Source organism: Eublepharis macularius, chromosome 8, assembly GCF_028583425.1.
Source record: "Eublepharis macularius isolate TG4126 chromosome 8, MPM_Emac_v1.0, whole genome shotgun sequence".
NCBI classification, from domain to species: domain Eukaryota; kingdom Metazoa; phylum Chordata; class Lepidosauria; order Squamata; family Eublepharidae; genus Eublepharis; species Eublepharis macularius.
Genome location: NC_072797.1, coordinates 18,728,568 through 18,741,912, shown reverse-complemented (window position 1 = coordinate 18,741,912; position 13,345 = coordinate 18,728,568). Strand labels below are relative to the sequence as shown.

Genomic DNA, 13,345 nt, shown 5'->3' with positions numbered 1-13,345 from the left:
AATTTGGCAGGTGCTGAAAGACATGAACTAGGAACAACATGTAATATCTTTCAAACCCAGGCTGTGGAGGGTTTTGAAGGTAAAAACCATAGTTAAACTTACTTAATCTTGTTTTACGATGATGTCTAAATTGAATGTTTCTTACTGAAAATGTCTCTGGATTCTCCCCATGGGATGGTTTGTCTGTACTAATCTTACTGGCCTAATTTAGAGATAGCGTTTAATTCTCAATACATATCTGTCACGCCCACGCACGATGGTATAATTCGAGAAGAGCTACTAGCAGGTAGACAGCAGTGCCTGGAACCTGAGAAAGGCTCCGCTATCAGCTGCGCGATCTGCTGTCAGCCGATAAATTGGGGGGAATGGAAACGGATGGGGTGGAGGAGAGCGGGGACTGAGCTCCTAGTGATAGCGCTGAAAGCACAACAGGTTCCAGCTCAGGATGAATGCAAAGGTTTTAAAATTTCGTTAAAATAAACTGGAGCATTTATTCCCATCAAGTTGTACCTAAGCGCATCCTAATCAGGATGGTGGAAAATGGTTTTGAGAAAAGTATCCCCATGCAGCAAAGTTACATGTTTCACATGAATATGAAAAATGCTAGATATTTTAAAAACCTGAGCACTGGTATAGTGTAGTGGTTAGAGCACTGGGCTAGGAACTGGAAGGCCCTGGTTCAAATCTTTGTACCACCATGGAAGCTTGCTGGGTGACTATGGGCCAGTCACACACTCTGTCTATCCTACATCACAGGGTTGTTAGGAGGATAAAATGGAGGAGACGGGAATGATATAAGCTGCTTTGGATCCCCAATGAGAAGAGAGGTGGGATATAAAAGAATAATAAAAAAAAAATTCAAATACACATTTTCCACCAGTTAGGAGTTCATTCATTTTTGGATTTAACAAATTATTGTTGGTCATAAGGTCAAAATTTTAAGGCTGTATTTATTCAAACTTATTCTTGGAAACAATACAGCAGAACACCATGCAAAGCTAGATGATGTATCCTCTTCAAGATTTAACAAGATCATTATATATCTTTCAAAAAAAATCAATTGGCATTTAAGATACAAAGCACTCTTGATGAAAGGAAATTAAATTCCTTTGGGTAAAGCATTTCTCATGTCATAAAAATGTCTATTGGAAATAAACAAATTGTAATCTACCAATAAAAGCAAAACAAGCTAACTAACAAAGCTTGCTTGGAATGACTCCATAGACATACATCTTTCATTTCTAGATGGATGTTTGGGTCACGTCTGACTGATATATTCATGGGTTCAAGAAAACCACCAAAAGGTAGCTCAGGATGAAATATAACTAAACTTAATTCAGAATATTGACTCAAGTACAAATGAAACTCATTCATTTAATTAGCACAAATATATTTGCTTCTGAACTCATGAACCATTGGGAAACTGAGGTACGGATTTGCATGAACCTTTCAAAAGGACCAAACAACAATTGCTGCAAAAGGCAAGCCGAATGCAACAGATAGCTCCAGCTGTGGTCACAGATGCTGCACGAGTAAAATCGTTTTCTACATACCCTAATCTTCACTGGATCAAGACTACTCACTAAACTGCAAACACACAAAAAGGATTTAAGATCTACAGGAGAATCTACTCTATTCAAGTAGTTTTTCATTCAGATAGCTGGAGGACAGAGCAGGGTCTTTCCTGTATTGGCTACATTTTTTAGAAAGCTCTGTAAGATTTTCTAAAGTAAATTTTATAAAGTATATCATACCAATGTTGATTTACAAGGATCTGTTTTAGATATAACTGGGCTTCAGAACACTATCTGGTGCTTGTTATCAATGAACAACAACAGATGAGAAGTAATGGGTGGTGGAGGTAACCGTGAAATTCTAAGCGTTAGATCTAATTTCTTTGTATGAACTGACATAAGCACTCGATAATGGCATTCATTTTGGAGACAGATCAAGATGGGAAGCTGTATTAGTCTGCACTGCAGCAGTAGAAAAGAGCAAGAGTCCAGTGGCACCTATAAGACTAACAAAATGTGTGGTAGAGGATGAGCTTTCGTGAGTCACAGCTCACTTCTTCAGATACAGCTAGAACGTGAGTCCATCTGTCTTTATATCTCAGAAAGTGAAGTGATTTCAGATGCTGAATGACAATAGCCGGTGAATGACAATAGCAGGCATGACTGGATAGGGTGAGGTATGCAGAGGAGTAGTGGGTGTGGAGAAATCAACATTGGTAATGAGACATTTTGGAGTTGAAATAATCCTGCTAGTTCAGACAGCAGCAGCAGATAGGCATGAGGAACGTGCTGGTTAAGCTTTTCTAATGGCAAGACGCATATTACCAAATGTAATAACATAAAGCTGACTTCACAGACCTTATGGTGGCTGAAATGCATTTATGGTCCTAAGTATCAGCCATTCTTAAACTAGGTTGAACCCTCTGAATGGTGACCACTTCCCTTGCTGCCGCATCATGTCCTTACCTGCTGAACGTCCCCCTTACCCCCATTTTCACTGACAGCAAGAACTGACTAAATAGCTTACAAATATTGAAACCTCAGTCTTTAGATCAACAAAATAGTTTGCAATGGTTGATTCCTGGTCCCACAAACACTCCCCCCATTGTTACAGACCTTTTTGTCTGCCTTCATGTTGCCCAATTCTGTCAACAATCTCCATCTTCCACCCCAGAATAAGAAAATAAGTAACAGTTCATCCAGTCTTGCTTCTTCATCCTTTGTTGTGTCATGCTATAGCTTTGCACAGTGATGCCACATCCCACTGTGGTGGCAGGAAGTTATGGCAACATTTGTGTGATGTGCGCATCATGACATGTAACATGTGTCACTCCTTATTTGGCAACTAATATAGCTTGGAACACTGCTATAAGTCTCCCTTTTTTACTCAAGCCAACACGCAAAATAAAATCAAGTTTCTCCTGTGATACATATTTATAGCTCTAATTATTTTAACAGGAAAGGGTTTTTTTAAAGCAAGTTTAGGTTTGGTAATAGAAAATACTTACGTGATATAACACTGTCCATGTACTGTGGTAAGTAAGGAGCCCAGATATCAATTGTTTCCTTCCTGCCTGCCTGTTCAATTCTTCTCAGTTCTGCTAACAGCAAGGCCTGGGCAGCTTCTCTCACCTGCAAATCCAAGCAACATATGCATTTGCAAAGATTAGTCATACCTATCTCTAATGCCTAGTGATAAGTGCTGGGATGAGTTTTTAAAGAGCATCTTCAATTCACAAAACTAAGTAACTTTACAAAATAACTTTAGAGGAAGAAAAAAAACCAGGAAGTGATACAATAGCAACTGTTATTTTGGCCAATAATTGTGACTCATCAAGGCAAAGCAACAAGTGGTAACTAGACATGGGCACCAATCAAAATACAACTCAAATTTCATGATGAATTGGGCCGTTTCATGCTTCGCGAAAACGTGATTCGTGGGGCTGTGTTTTTCACAAAATCTACAACTTTTTTGGCCAATTCATAAGCTTCGTGGTTGTTTCATAATGCCAAACATTATGAATAATGTTTCATAAGGCTGGCACCCATCTATTGATTCCCTAGGCAATGGAGGCCAGGAAAGTCTGCAGACCTTTCATTGTCCTGGAAACCCCAATCTTAGCCCTCAAAACCCTGATAGGCAGCTCCTCCTGCCAACAGGAGATCTCCCAGTTTGCTCTATACAGCAAGGGGCACGGGATTAGGCAACTGAGGAGATGGGCCTTCCGTAGCTATGGGAACACCAATCTCTTCCCTCCAAACCCTGATGGCCAGGTCTGTCTGCCAACCACCCAAGGGCTCCTGTTCTGCTCTATGTGAGCATTTCTTATTTAAAGCACAGCTCTCTCTGCCTCGTGGTTCAGTTCCAGTAGACAGAGAGAGGGGGAGGAATTGTTGCAGGAATTGGGAGAGTGGATTTGGAAGCTTTTGGGGAGAGAGAGTAGAGAGTTTTGGAGAAGCATTTGGCTTTTTGGGAAGAGAGGGAGAGTGAATTTGAGAGCTCGCTGGGAAGGTCTTTTGGGTGAGGGTGCCTTTTTTCTCCAAGTTCCAACCCAACCCCCCCAACCCCATCTTCAGGCCTGTGCCTGGCTCTGAGGCCTAGCTTGACTGAGGCCTCTATTTATTCTTTGCTTGTCTTTCTCTGGCATCTCTGGGTAAAGGGGCCCATTGAAATGCCCCTGGTTCTGATGAATCACGAAACTAACAAATCGTTTTGTGAAACGGATCAATTTCATAAAAAATTGTGGTTTGTGATTTGTGAAACATGACAAAACATGAACCTCTCATTTTGGGTTTTTTTCCGTTTCGTGCCCATGTCTAGTGGTAACATAAACAGCACTTTACCAGGATGGTCCCAAATGTCTCTATTGCTCACTCAAGCACACAGAGTTTGCCACAAGGTCTTTGTTTTCAGCCAAAGCTACAACCATCAGAAAGTCTTCAGCAACTCATGCACTGGCATCAGCATAGACCCTTTACATGCTGTTTTGGTAATGTGTTGATGGAGGCACCATATGGACAAGGCAAAGCCAGCGATGTGACTCCATCCCATGTAACTATCATTCAGCCTCCAAGATGGTATGATATTCTTTCCAGCTTTCCAAGTTTATGGAATAAAAATGGAAACTGCCACCAAGAAGAAGGTCTCTAACCACAACAGTAACAGGAAGCATATACTAGCCAGAGTTCAAAAGTTCCCAGCCACTCCAACTCAGTATGGAGCCACTAACTTCCTAAAATTAATGGTATCTTGCTTAACATGAAGATCAGATATCCATTCATTGAGTTTAATTTATGAAGCAATGAACTGGAGGGTTGTGCAATAAATGAATTGTATACTGATGTTTTTATATTTTTACGCTATCCTGTTTGATTTTATATATTTTTTTGGTTATAAACTGCGCTGAGCTCGGATGCAGGGTAAATGGAATATAAATCTAAATAAATAAATAATTTTTTTTTAAATGGAAAGTTTTCCACAGAAATATAAATCACTTCCACCAATGAATTCCTAAAATTTCATCGTTTCATAAAATTAACTCCAATGCCATTGCCAATACAGTATTGATCAAGCTTGGCAGTTGCAAGTAATCCCCCCCCCCCCCCGGTGATTATCCATAGGAATTGTGACATCGTCTACAGATACATTTCACTGTTTCATGAAGTTGGGATGGAGGGGGTTAAAAACAAAAATGCATATCCAAATACAAAAAGCAATACAAGTTATGAATTCACCTAGCAGACTGTGCAGGTCAAATTAAAACCAAAGCTAACATTCTTATTCATGTTTGTCCTTTCTTATGGCAGAAAAGAAATTGTAATTATCAGTCTGCTGTGGAATTATCAAATTCTTTGGAAGTGCCAGAATTAGTGCATCAATAGACCTCAGTGGCTTCAAGCCGTTCCTTGCATTTGCACATACAATATCATCGTTAAATGTACAGAAATAGCATTCCAGTGAAAATAATGCTCACATAAATTGTTGAATTTGTTTGAACATATTTAAATCACACTTTTGCCTCCCACCCAGTCAAACCTCTTCAAGTTTTTGCTGCCATTTTGACATAAAATTAACACATGGTACTTTTAAGAATATTGTTTATTAAACTTAAGCAAGATTATGTTCTATTCAGGGCACTGGAAACAATTGCCAGAAAATCTTCCAATTCAAAATATTCAAGAAACCCCCATTAAGGTGGAAAGTGGTTTGTGAGCCTCCAAAGCTCCATGTTTGCCAGCTATTCTTCTCCCCAATTCCTGTCCATCAGCTTGATTTTCTTGTAGAAACAAACTGAAGTTTTCATAATGTTGCGATGACTTCCCTAGCAACAATAAACCTCCCTCCCCCACCAAGCTCTTGGAACGAGGCAGGATACAAACCCAGAGACTTCCATCTGCTGTACGTGCCACAAAACACCGCCAATACTGCACAAAACCAGCAGCATATTTTCAATTAAGCTGAGGAGCCAGTGCAAAACTGCCCTGTAAATGTCACAGGTCTGCTCCTCATATATTTCTTTTTAAAGCTGCACAATCAACATTTTTTTTTTTTTGGCCACAACAACAGAGATGCGGTGTCAAGGCCAGACAGTCATTTACCAAAAATAGTGGATGCCAACCTCATTTGCCGACTAGTGGAGTTGCCTTCAACAACAACTCAACAGCCTCTCCTTAGGAACTGGCATGAGAAGCCTGTTCACTAAGGGCTATTTTCTTTACCAGAATAAAGATGGTTCTAAAAAGTTGAATACAGTAATCACTGGGAAGACGAATGTCATCTTTGAATTTTTCATCTACCATCATCTGCCAAATCAAGTGACTATTAACATGAAAATGTCACTAAGGGCAAACAGCTAATTCTCATTCCTAAAAAAAAAAATAAATAAAAGGAAGTGCATAGGCACCTCCAACCCCAAATCTTATTTCAAGAACTGATTATACAGTGGAGAAATGAAAGTTCCTGAGCTGTTACATAAAGGGTACAGTGCTCTCTATACATGCATTTTTAAATAGAATATTTTAAAGGCCTTAAAATAAATCTGCAGCAGTTATTGAACTGCTGAAGCATAAAAAGTAAACAAACTATGAACGACTTAGTCCAAATTGGCTGAAATGGTCTGCGGCTTAGGGGAAAGGGAGGCATTTTATATTCCAAAGGGCTTCCCCATGTTCTGACGGAACAATGATGACATCCAGTGGCCGGCAAGATGCATCATGCCCTTTGCATTAAATCCTGCTCTCCCGAAGTCGAGCTTCCCATTAACTACAACATACAGATGTCAGGCAGGGATTTTAACTCCCCGTTTTTACCAAACTGACCCACAAATTGAACTCCATATACCTCTATATAAAATCCAACCTTTAAGGCAGAATTTATATTACATTTTTCTTGGAACAATATATTCGGTATAAAAATATCCTCCCGCATTGGCCAACGGATTCATTTGCCGCCCCCTCCGCCTTCAATAAAACAGTACCTCCAAGCATCGATCTTGCCATCTACGAGCCAACATTTCAAGGAGAGGCGGTCTAAATTTATCCAGGCCCAACAAGTCCGGAAGCATCACACAGTGCATTGCGGCAAGCTGACTCCATCCTATTAAGACACAGGTGAAACAGATGAGCCTACCATCACAGAGGTAACTGAACACCACGCTATTCATCAGCATTTGCAATGTGCAATCAGGAATTGCCAATGGTTCCCATGTAAAGAACAAGTATATCTCAGACTAAGGCTGCATTCACATGGCGAAGATTCCCCGTTCTGCATTCGTAAGCACCACAGCAAATGCAGAGGCCCTTGCACTGACAACAGAGCTTCTCACACGGAAGTTTGCTACACAATTTCTTCTATCAGCCACCAAATTCCTTGAATCTGCCTCCCCTGCGCCATGGCACTGAAGGGTTCCCTCCTATATGGTAACTGCTATAGCTTTAAAAAAGTCCTCCAGTGGCAAATTAGAAAAATGGCAGCTGCTGGGGGCTAAGGAAAATGATGCAGATGTGCGAGGGGCTCCTTGAAAAGGCATACCTTCCCCAATTGTCCACAGCAAAATCACGTTTGGGAAAGAGTATACTAACAATTAGAGAATGTTGTTGTGTAGATGCTCCAAGAAGCACTCCAGTCTGAAATCCAAAATGAAGAAAAACCGCCACATGGAAGCAGCCTTATATAAGGTTGCTACTGCACTAAACAATGTACAACTGAACTTACTTTAGTATGTATTTGCACCTGAATCTCTGGTCCTGATCATTTAATCAAATTAACTGAGGATTATGTTAACCACATTTATTATAATCTTATTACTTCTTTTTGTCTTTGTCTCCACCTGTCTTACTCATCTCCCAGCAAGGGTCACTGGCTGCTTTTTACAACTTTAGACTGCAAGCCATTCAGACAAAAAGGAATGAAGGAATGGATTCCTTTATTCTTTTTTCAAAGGCGTATACAGAAAGTAAAACGTTTTCCAGATTCCAGGCAAGCAAGTGCGCCACAAATGAAAAAGTTAAAATGGGGCATATTGCATCACCTTTTCTCAATAATTATCTTTCTGTAACCGCATACTGACAAGGGGTTTGCAAACCGCAGCTAACAAAACCCTTTACTGAGATCAAAAGAAAGCTGGTGGTACCAGAAAAGAAAAAGAACCACCTGCGTGCCGAGAGCCATCAAATGAAGAATGCCAGCATCTCTTCCCTCCCTCTATCCCCTTGCTTCCTTCCCAGTGATTTATCATACCACCAAAAGAAACTCATATCCAGTCTTAATCCCCAAGCCAAAACCACATAGTATCCAATCACTGCTTAATACAATCATACACACACAGAGAGAGCTTTTTAAAACATGCTGGTGTCTCTCATTGCATAGGCTACAAGACACATGCATTATTTTTTTAAAAAAAATACCTCTTCCATTTTGCTTCCATCATTTTTCATGCTACAGGTTTATCACAACACAACTACGCACAGAGACAAAAACACACAAAATGGCTGCAATCCTGGTCCTGCATCCACAAGCTTCAACAAGCCACACCACAATCGCACTACAGTGTAGTTAGCAGCAAGCAACGTCTTTTGTGGGTAATATCAAAGCACTGGTTTGTCACCACATGCAACAGGGACAAAAAAATGTTACGGAAGGGGGGTCAGAGTACAGGAGGTTACATCTTGCTGAGTGTACTGTGCTCCCTTCCCTATGGGTGCACTGGAAGAGCAGCGGCAGTGGAAAACTATCTACTCCAACACTGGTGGATCCAAACATATGGTGAACTGTTCTGCATATGCAGTGCCATAGCAACGAGATTGAAAAATAACTCCTAAGCACAAGAATCAATTCTTTTTAGAAAGAGTATCAATTTTATTTAGGTTGAAGCCATAAACAATAACATAAAAGTGACACAACTGTTAGGTACCAGCATCAATCTTTTAGACACCTTGGTGACCATGCTCCTAGGACTTTTCCAGCCCTGCTATCAACTACACCTACATGTAAGCAAGTTAGGTGCAGGATTGCAGCCAATACGTAAAGCTAAAATATCGACAACAAGCCACCAAAACCTCTGCAGGAAAAAAATACTCCCCCCACAACTAATGATACCAGATACTCGCTTTTAACACCACACACAACAAAAACACAATTTAGAAGTTATAAAAGACAGTTCTGAACCCCCCCCCCCAAAAAAAAACACTTGAGTTGTTTATGATGTTCACCAATAACAAGATAAAGGATTGGTTCCATATAAGAATCATTGTTGTATAAAATGTATGGCAGATGTTAAATTCTACTAACTAAAGAAATCTTGTATGTTCTTGTGGAGAAAAGGTTAAAATATACCTACTTCAGACCTGTGCACACATTACATTTTGGTTTGTATACTTAGCACACTAACACTCTACTGTAAGTAGAGCTGAGGCAAAAACTACTAATGGATATTTAGAAAAATATGTATAAAGCCAACCTTTCTCCCCAGAATAGGGTCCCAAGCTGGGTAACAGATTCTCTTATTTGCAGACATTTTCATGTGTGCCAAAGTAACGCTCTCTCCTCCCCCCTTCAGCTTTGGGGACCTCCTTGCAAAAATATTCACTTACTCGTTTACAAAGGTTCTCTTAGCCCTAAAACTCAACTGCCCTCACTAACACCGTCGGTCACTTAAGTAAATCTGGTTCTCTCTGTAGTGTTAACATACCATTCCATTCACTGTGAGATCTCCAACTGGACCTAATCTAACAAGGAAAAATTTAACAGGGAAAAAGATAGAAACGATGCTGCCAAAGAGGTTGTTTTAAAAACAAACAAATATTTGCATAATTGGGGGGTATGAAAAGATGTTAATCCTCCCCAAATCTCGATTTTTGAAGAACTGAAACCATGGAATGTTCAGCATCGCTACAACAGCAGTTCTATCATTTTGCAAACACTATCCTTGAATTGCTCTAGAGCAGGGGTGGCCAAACTGCGGCTCAGGAGCCACATGTGGCTCTTCTAGACATATTGTGTGGCTCCTGGAGGTCTCTGAGTATTGCCATAGCCATACATTTTAGTTTAGTTTATTTCCCTCTCTCCCTTCCCTCCTTTCTGTCCATGTCTTTCCCTCCCTTTGCCTTTTTTTCCTTCCTTTTTTCTTTCCATGTCTTTCATATTTTCAACAAAAATGTTGGGGTTGCCAGGTCTGACTCAGAAAATACCTGGGGACTTTGGGGGTGAAGCCTAACAAGGATGTGACATCACTTTCGTGATGTCACTTCCAAGTCAAAGGTCAGGAGATGGCTCTTCCTAAGCTCCACCCTTCCGATGATGTCACTTCCAGCATACTGCACCAAAACCCCACCCCTTCCTGTGATGTCACTTTCAGGACACTCCCCCCAGACCCACCTCTTCATCTAAAGTCACTTCAATGCATCATGTCTTGCGGCTCTCAAACATCTGACATTTATTCTATATGGCTCTTACACTAAGCAAGTTTGGCCACCCCTGCTCTAGAGGTAGATCAGATGGTCTAATGCTTGCTTCTAATGATTGCCCTCCCACCCCCACACCAGTTGCTGCTTAGAAGAAGGCGGGCCATTTCCATCAGCTAAATGAAGCCATTCTCTTTCAGCATAGCAACTCTGGGATACAATGCAATGTGTGCCCAAAGCCATTAGATTAATTTGTGTTACCTGTTGAAAAGATTGCTTGTTTCTTGTGTAAAAGGAAAACTGAATCCACTGAACAACATTCTCTTTCTGAATGAGAACAATTTACACAAATAATTGAAAGCCTCTCTATAAATCAGTGGCAGTAATATATATATGAAAATGGCTGTAAACTGTGTGATTTACAGCCACTAAAAGTGACAGTTCTACTCACAGCCAGCTTCATTCGACAGAAGTAAACAAGGACGAGCAGATAAATGCTCAGTTTTTCATTCGTTTGCTGATTACACTTTTAATCCTTAAAGTTGTCACAAATCATGGTCTTGTAACAGACTGGATTCAAGGGCTTAGGAAAAAAATAAGCTGCATGGCACAATGCTGTATTAATAAAAGCACTCACAAATCCTTTTTTTGTTGTTTCTTATGTATTTTATTGATTCAAATCCCACCTTTCCTCTTGGCTCAAGGCTGCTCTTTCTTCACAGATAAAATAAACCCCAAACCTTACTTGCACTAAAAAAAAAATAGACGATATTCGTAAGCAAACCTGTTTTTCAAGCCTAATTATAGGTACCAATTTAAGTTTCTTTTAGGTTCCCAAAATATTCCATTTGTTGAAGCCAAGCTGTGTAAACCCTAAATCTGCAGACACTGGGGCATTTACAGTGCAATCCTAAACAGACCTATGCCCTTATGTCCATTTAAGTCAATGGGCCTGGGGAGGTTTAACTCTACTTAGGACGGCACAGTTAAAGCTGTGGTTATTTTCTTCCTCCCCAAGTTGAAAGAGGTTAGAAAAGCCAAGTTTAAAAGATCTTAATACTTTAAATATACATTTCTTTACCAGTCAGATTAGGCGGCTATTTACATGATACCATAGTCTTCCTGCCTTTTAAGTGATCGCGGCCCAAAGGCAGAAAAAACAAATTAAAACTGATCATTAGTTCCAAGCAAAGGTTGCTAAGTGAAGCTTCTCTTAGTATTGCAAAGTGAATGGATGTGTATAGATTAAGAGAGGCATGTAGCAATGAGACAGCAAGTTAGTCAAGAGAAAAGGCCAAGTAGACAGATAGAAAGTGAGGCAAGAATACCTTCATTTACTAAGAAACAGGTATTGAAAGGAGGAGCAGTATCAGAGCCACAGAGACCAGCTTCAGTGCTAGCAGTAACAGCAGGAACAACTTGAGTAAGAAAGAGAAATAAAGAGGATAATGAAGACAGACGTTTTCAGGAAGGGGGGGGAAAACTGGTTAGTATTGCTAAATAATAATTAGAAAAAAATAAAGAACAGAGAATCTCTAGGACTTGTTTTAACTGAAACAACCATCTTACAATGACCTTCCAAGAAATGTGTCAGAGACAGAAACGCAAGTCAGTTACAGAACAAAGAGAGAGAGCGCTTGCTTACTTGGACTACACCCAGAAACAGCGAACCAATCCCATTTTACAGGGGAAGGGGGGGGAGTGGCAACCTTACCTATAGTAATGCTAGTGGAAATCAATGCAGACTATGTCACTGAGGCCAGTATTATGGCTACCTTCAAAATTACGCTCAACTATAACCTCAAAAAACTTAAATATAAATAAAGTCCCCCCCCATTCCCACTCACTCCCCAACAAGCAACTTTGACAAACCTAATTTTGAGTATTTCAACCTTTGAAACTTGTTTTAAAAGGCCAGGCTGAATAAAGCACCTTGAAAGCTAATCTCCTAAAGGCCACGCCGGGATTGATTTAATGTGTATTCTCAACTACTTTTAGCGAGGAAGACACTTAAAACTTAATTGCTCAAAATAGTTTTTGCCAAATTAAAATTTCTGCAGTTTTACGACAGCCATTTTGTGAATTGTGGTGGGGTTCTTATTTTTTAATGTGAAGGCAGTCCAAAGGCAGCCATAAACTTTATAGTTTCACTAATGCTCCATGAATCAAATTATCATATGAAAGGACGGGCAGACCTTATGGCACACACCATTCTACAACCAGAGGTCAATGGTAAGATTTAGAGGTCACTAGCTGCCACTTCCTTCTCCCGAAGAATTACCATATGTCATGCACAAGCATCTTCAAATTAATCCTTCTCTTTTATTCTGCTGCAGAGTAACAATAGGTTCAAGCTCCTGAACAGATTCACTATTGTTTCCTGAATGGTATGTTTGGTTTTCATGCAGTGAACTTCCTTTTGTCACTCTAAGACATCTGCATCAAAATTACTCCTTCCACGATTTCCACACAAATGAATCGTGGTGGCACGTGCAACGTGGTAAGGAGAACCACTGTAAAAGTAGATCACATGTATTGCAAGCAGCAAAAAAAAAAAATTATAGGCCTTAAGAATGGATGAAGCATTTGTACTGATAAATGAATGGGCTTTCTGAAAATACACACTTGCCCCGCCCCACTCCCCTAGATTAAGTTTACTGTTTATTTTAAGCTTTGCTCTTTTGTGATGGGGCAAATGAGGGACAAGAACAGTCCCTTTCTGGCTGTCATTGTTTATATCAATCAGTGTAACCAAAAGTAACAGCTGGCTTGGCAGTAGCTCAACAGTACCAGACTCTCTGGCAATCGGAAAATAAAATAAGACATGGACTGATCAGCCCCATCCTCTCCCCGTTATGCGTTTGCTGCATTGCAAGCAGACAAGTTTAAAGTAGAAGGAATCTGAAACTCGCCACAAAAGATTTTTGAAC

The 13,345-nt window shown here is 40.1% G+C and overlaps 1 protein-coding gene across 2 annotated transcripts in view; it reads right to left on the bottom strand.

Annotated features, from left to right (window-relative positions):
- WDR7 (WD repeat domain 7) overlaps positions 1-13,345 on the bottom strand; it is a 252,690-nt gene that overhangs the window by 187,713 nt on the left and 51,632 nt on the right. The window contains exons 18-20 of one of the 2 annotated variants that reach the window (XM_054986975.1): positions 11,744-11,833; positions 6,992-7,110; positions 3,023-3,146 (exon numbers count right to left, since the gene is read on the bottom strand). In XM_054986975.1, coding sequence (XP_054842950.1) covers positions 3,023-3,146; positions 6,992-7,110; positions 11,744-11,833 — 333 coding nt within the window. The remainder of the gene's footprint in view (positions 1-3,022; positions 3,147-6,991; positions 7,111-11,743; positions 11,834-13,345) is intronic. The other variant, XM_054986974.1, reaches the window with a different exon arrangement.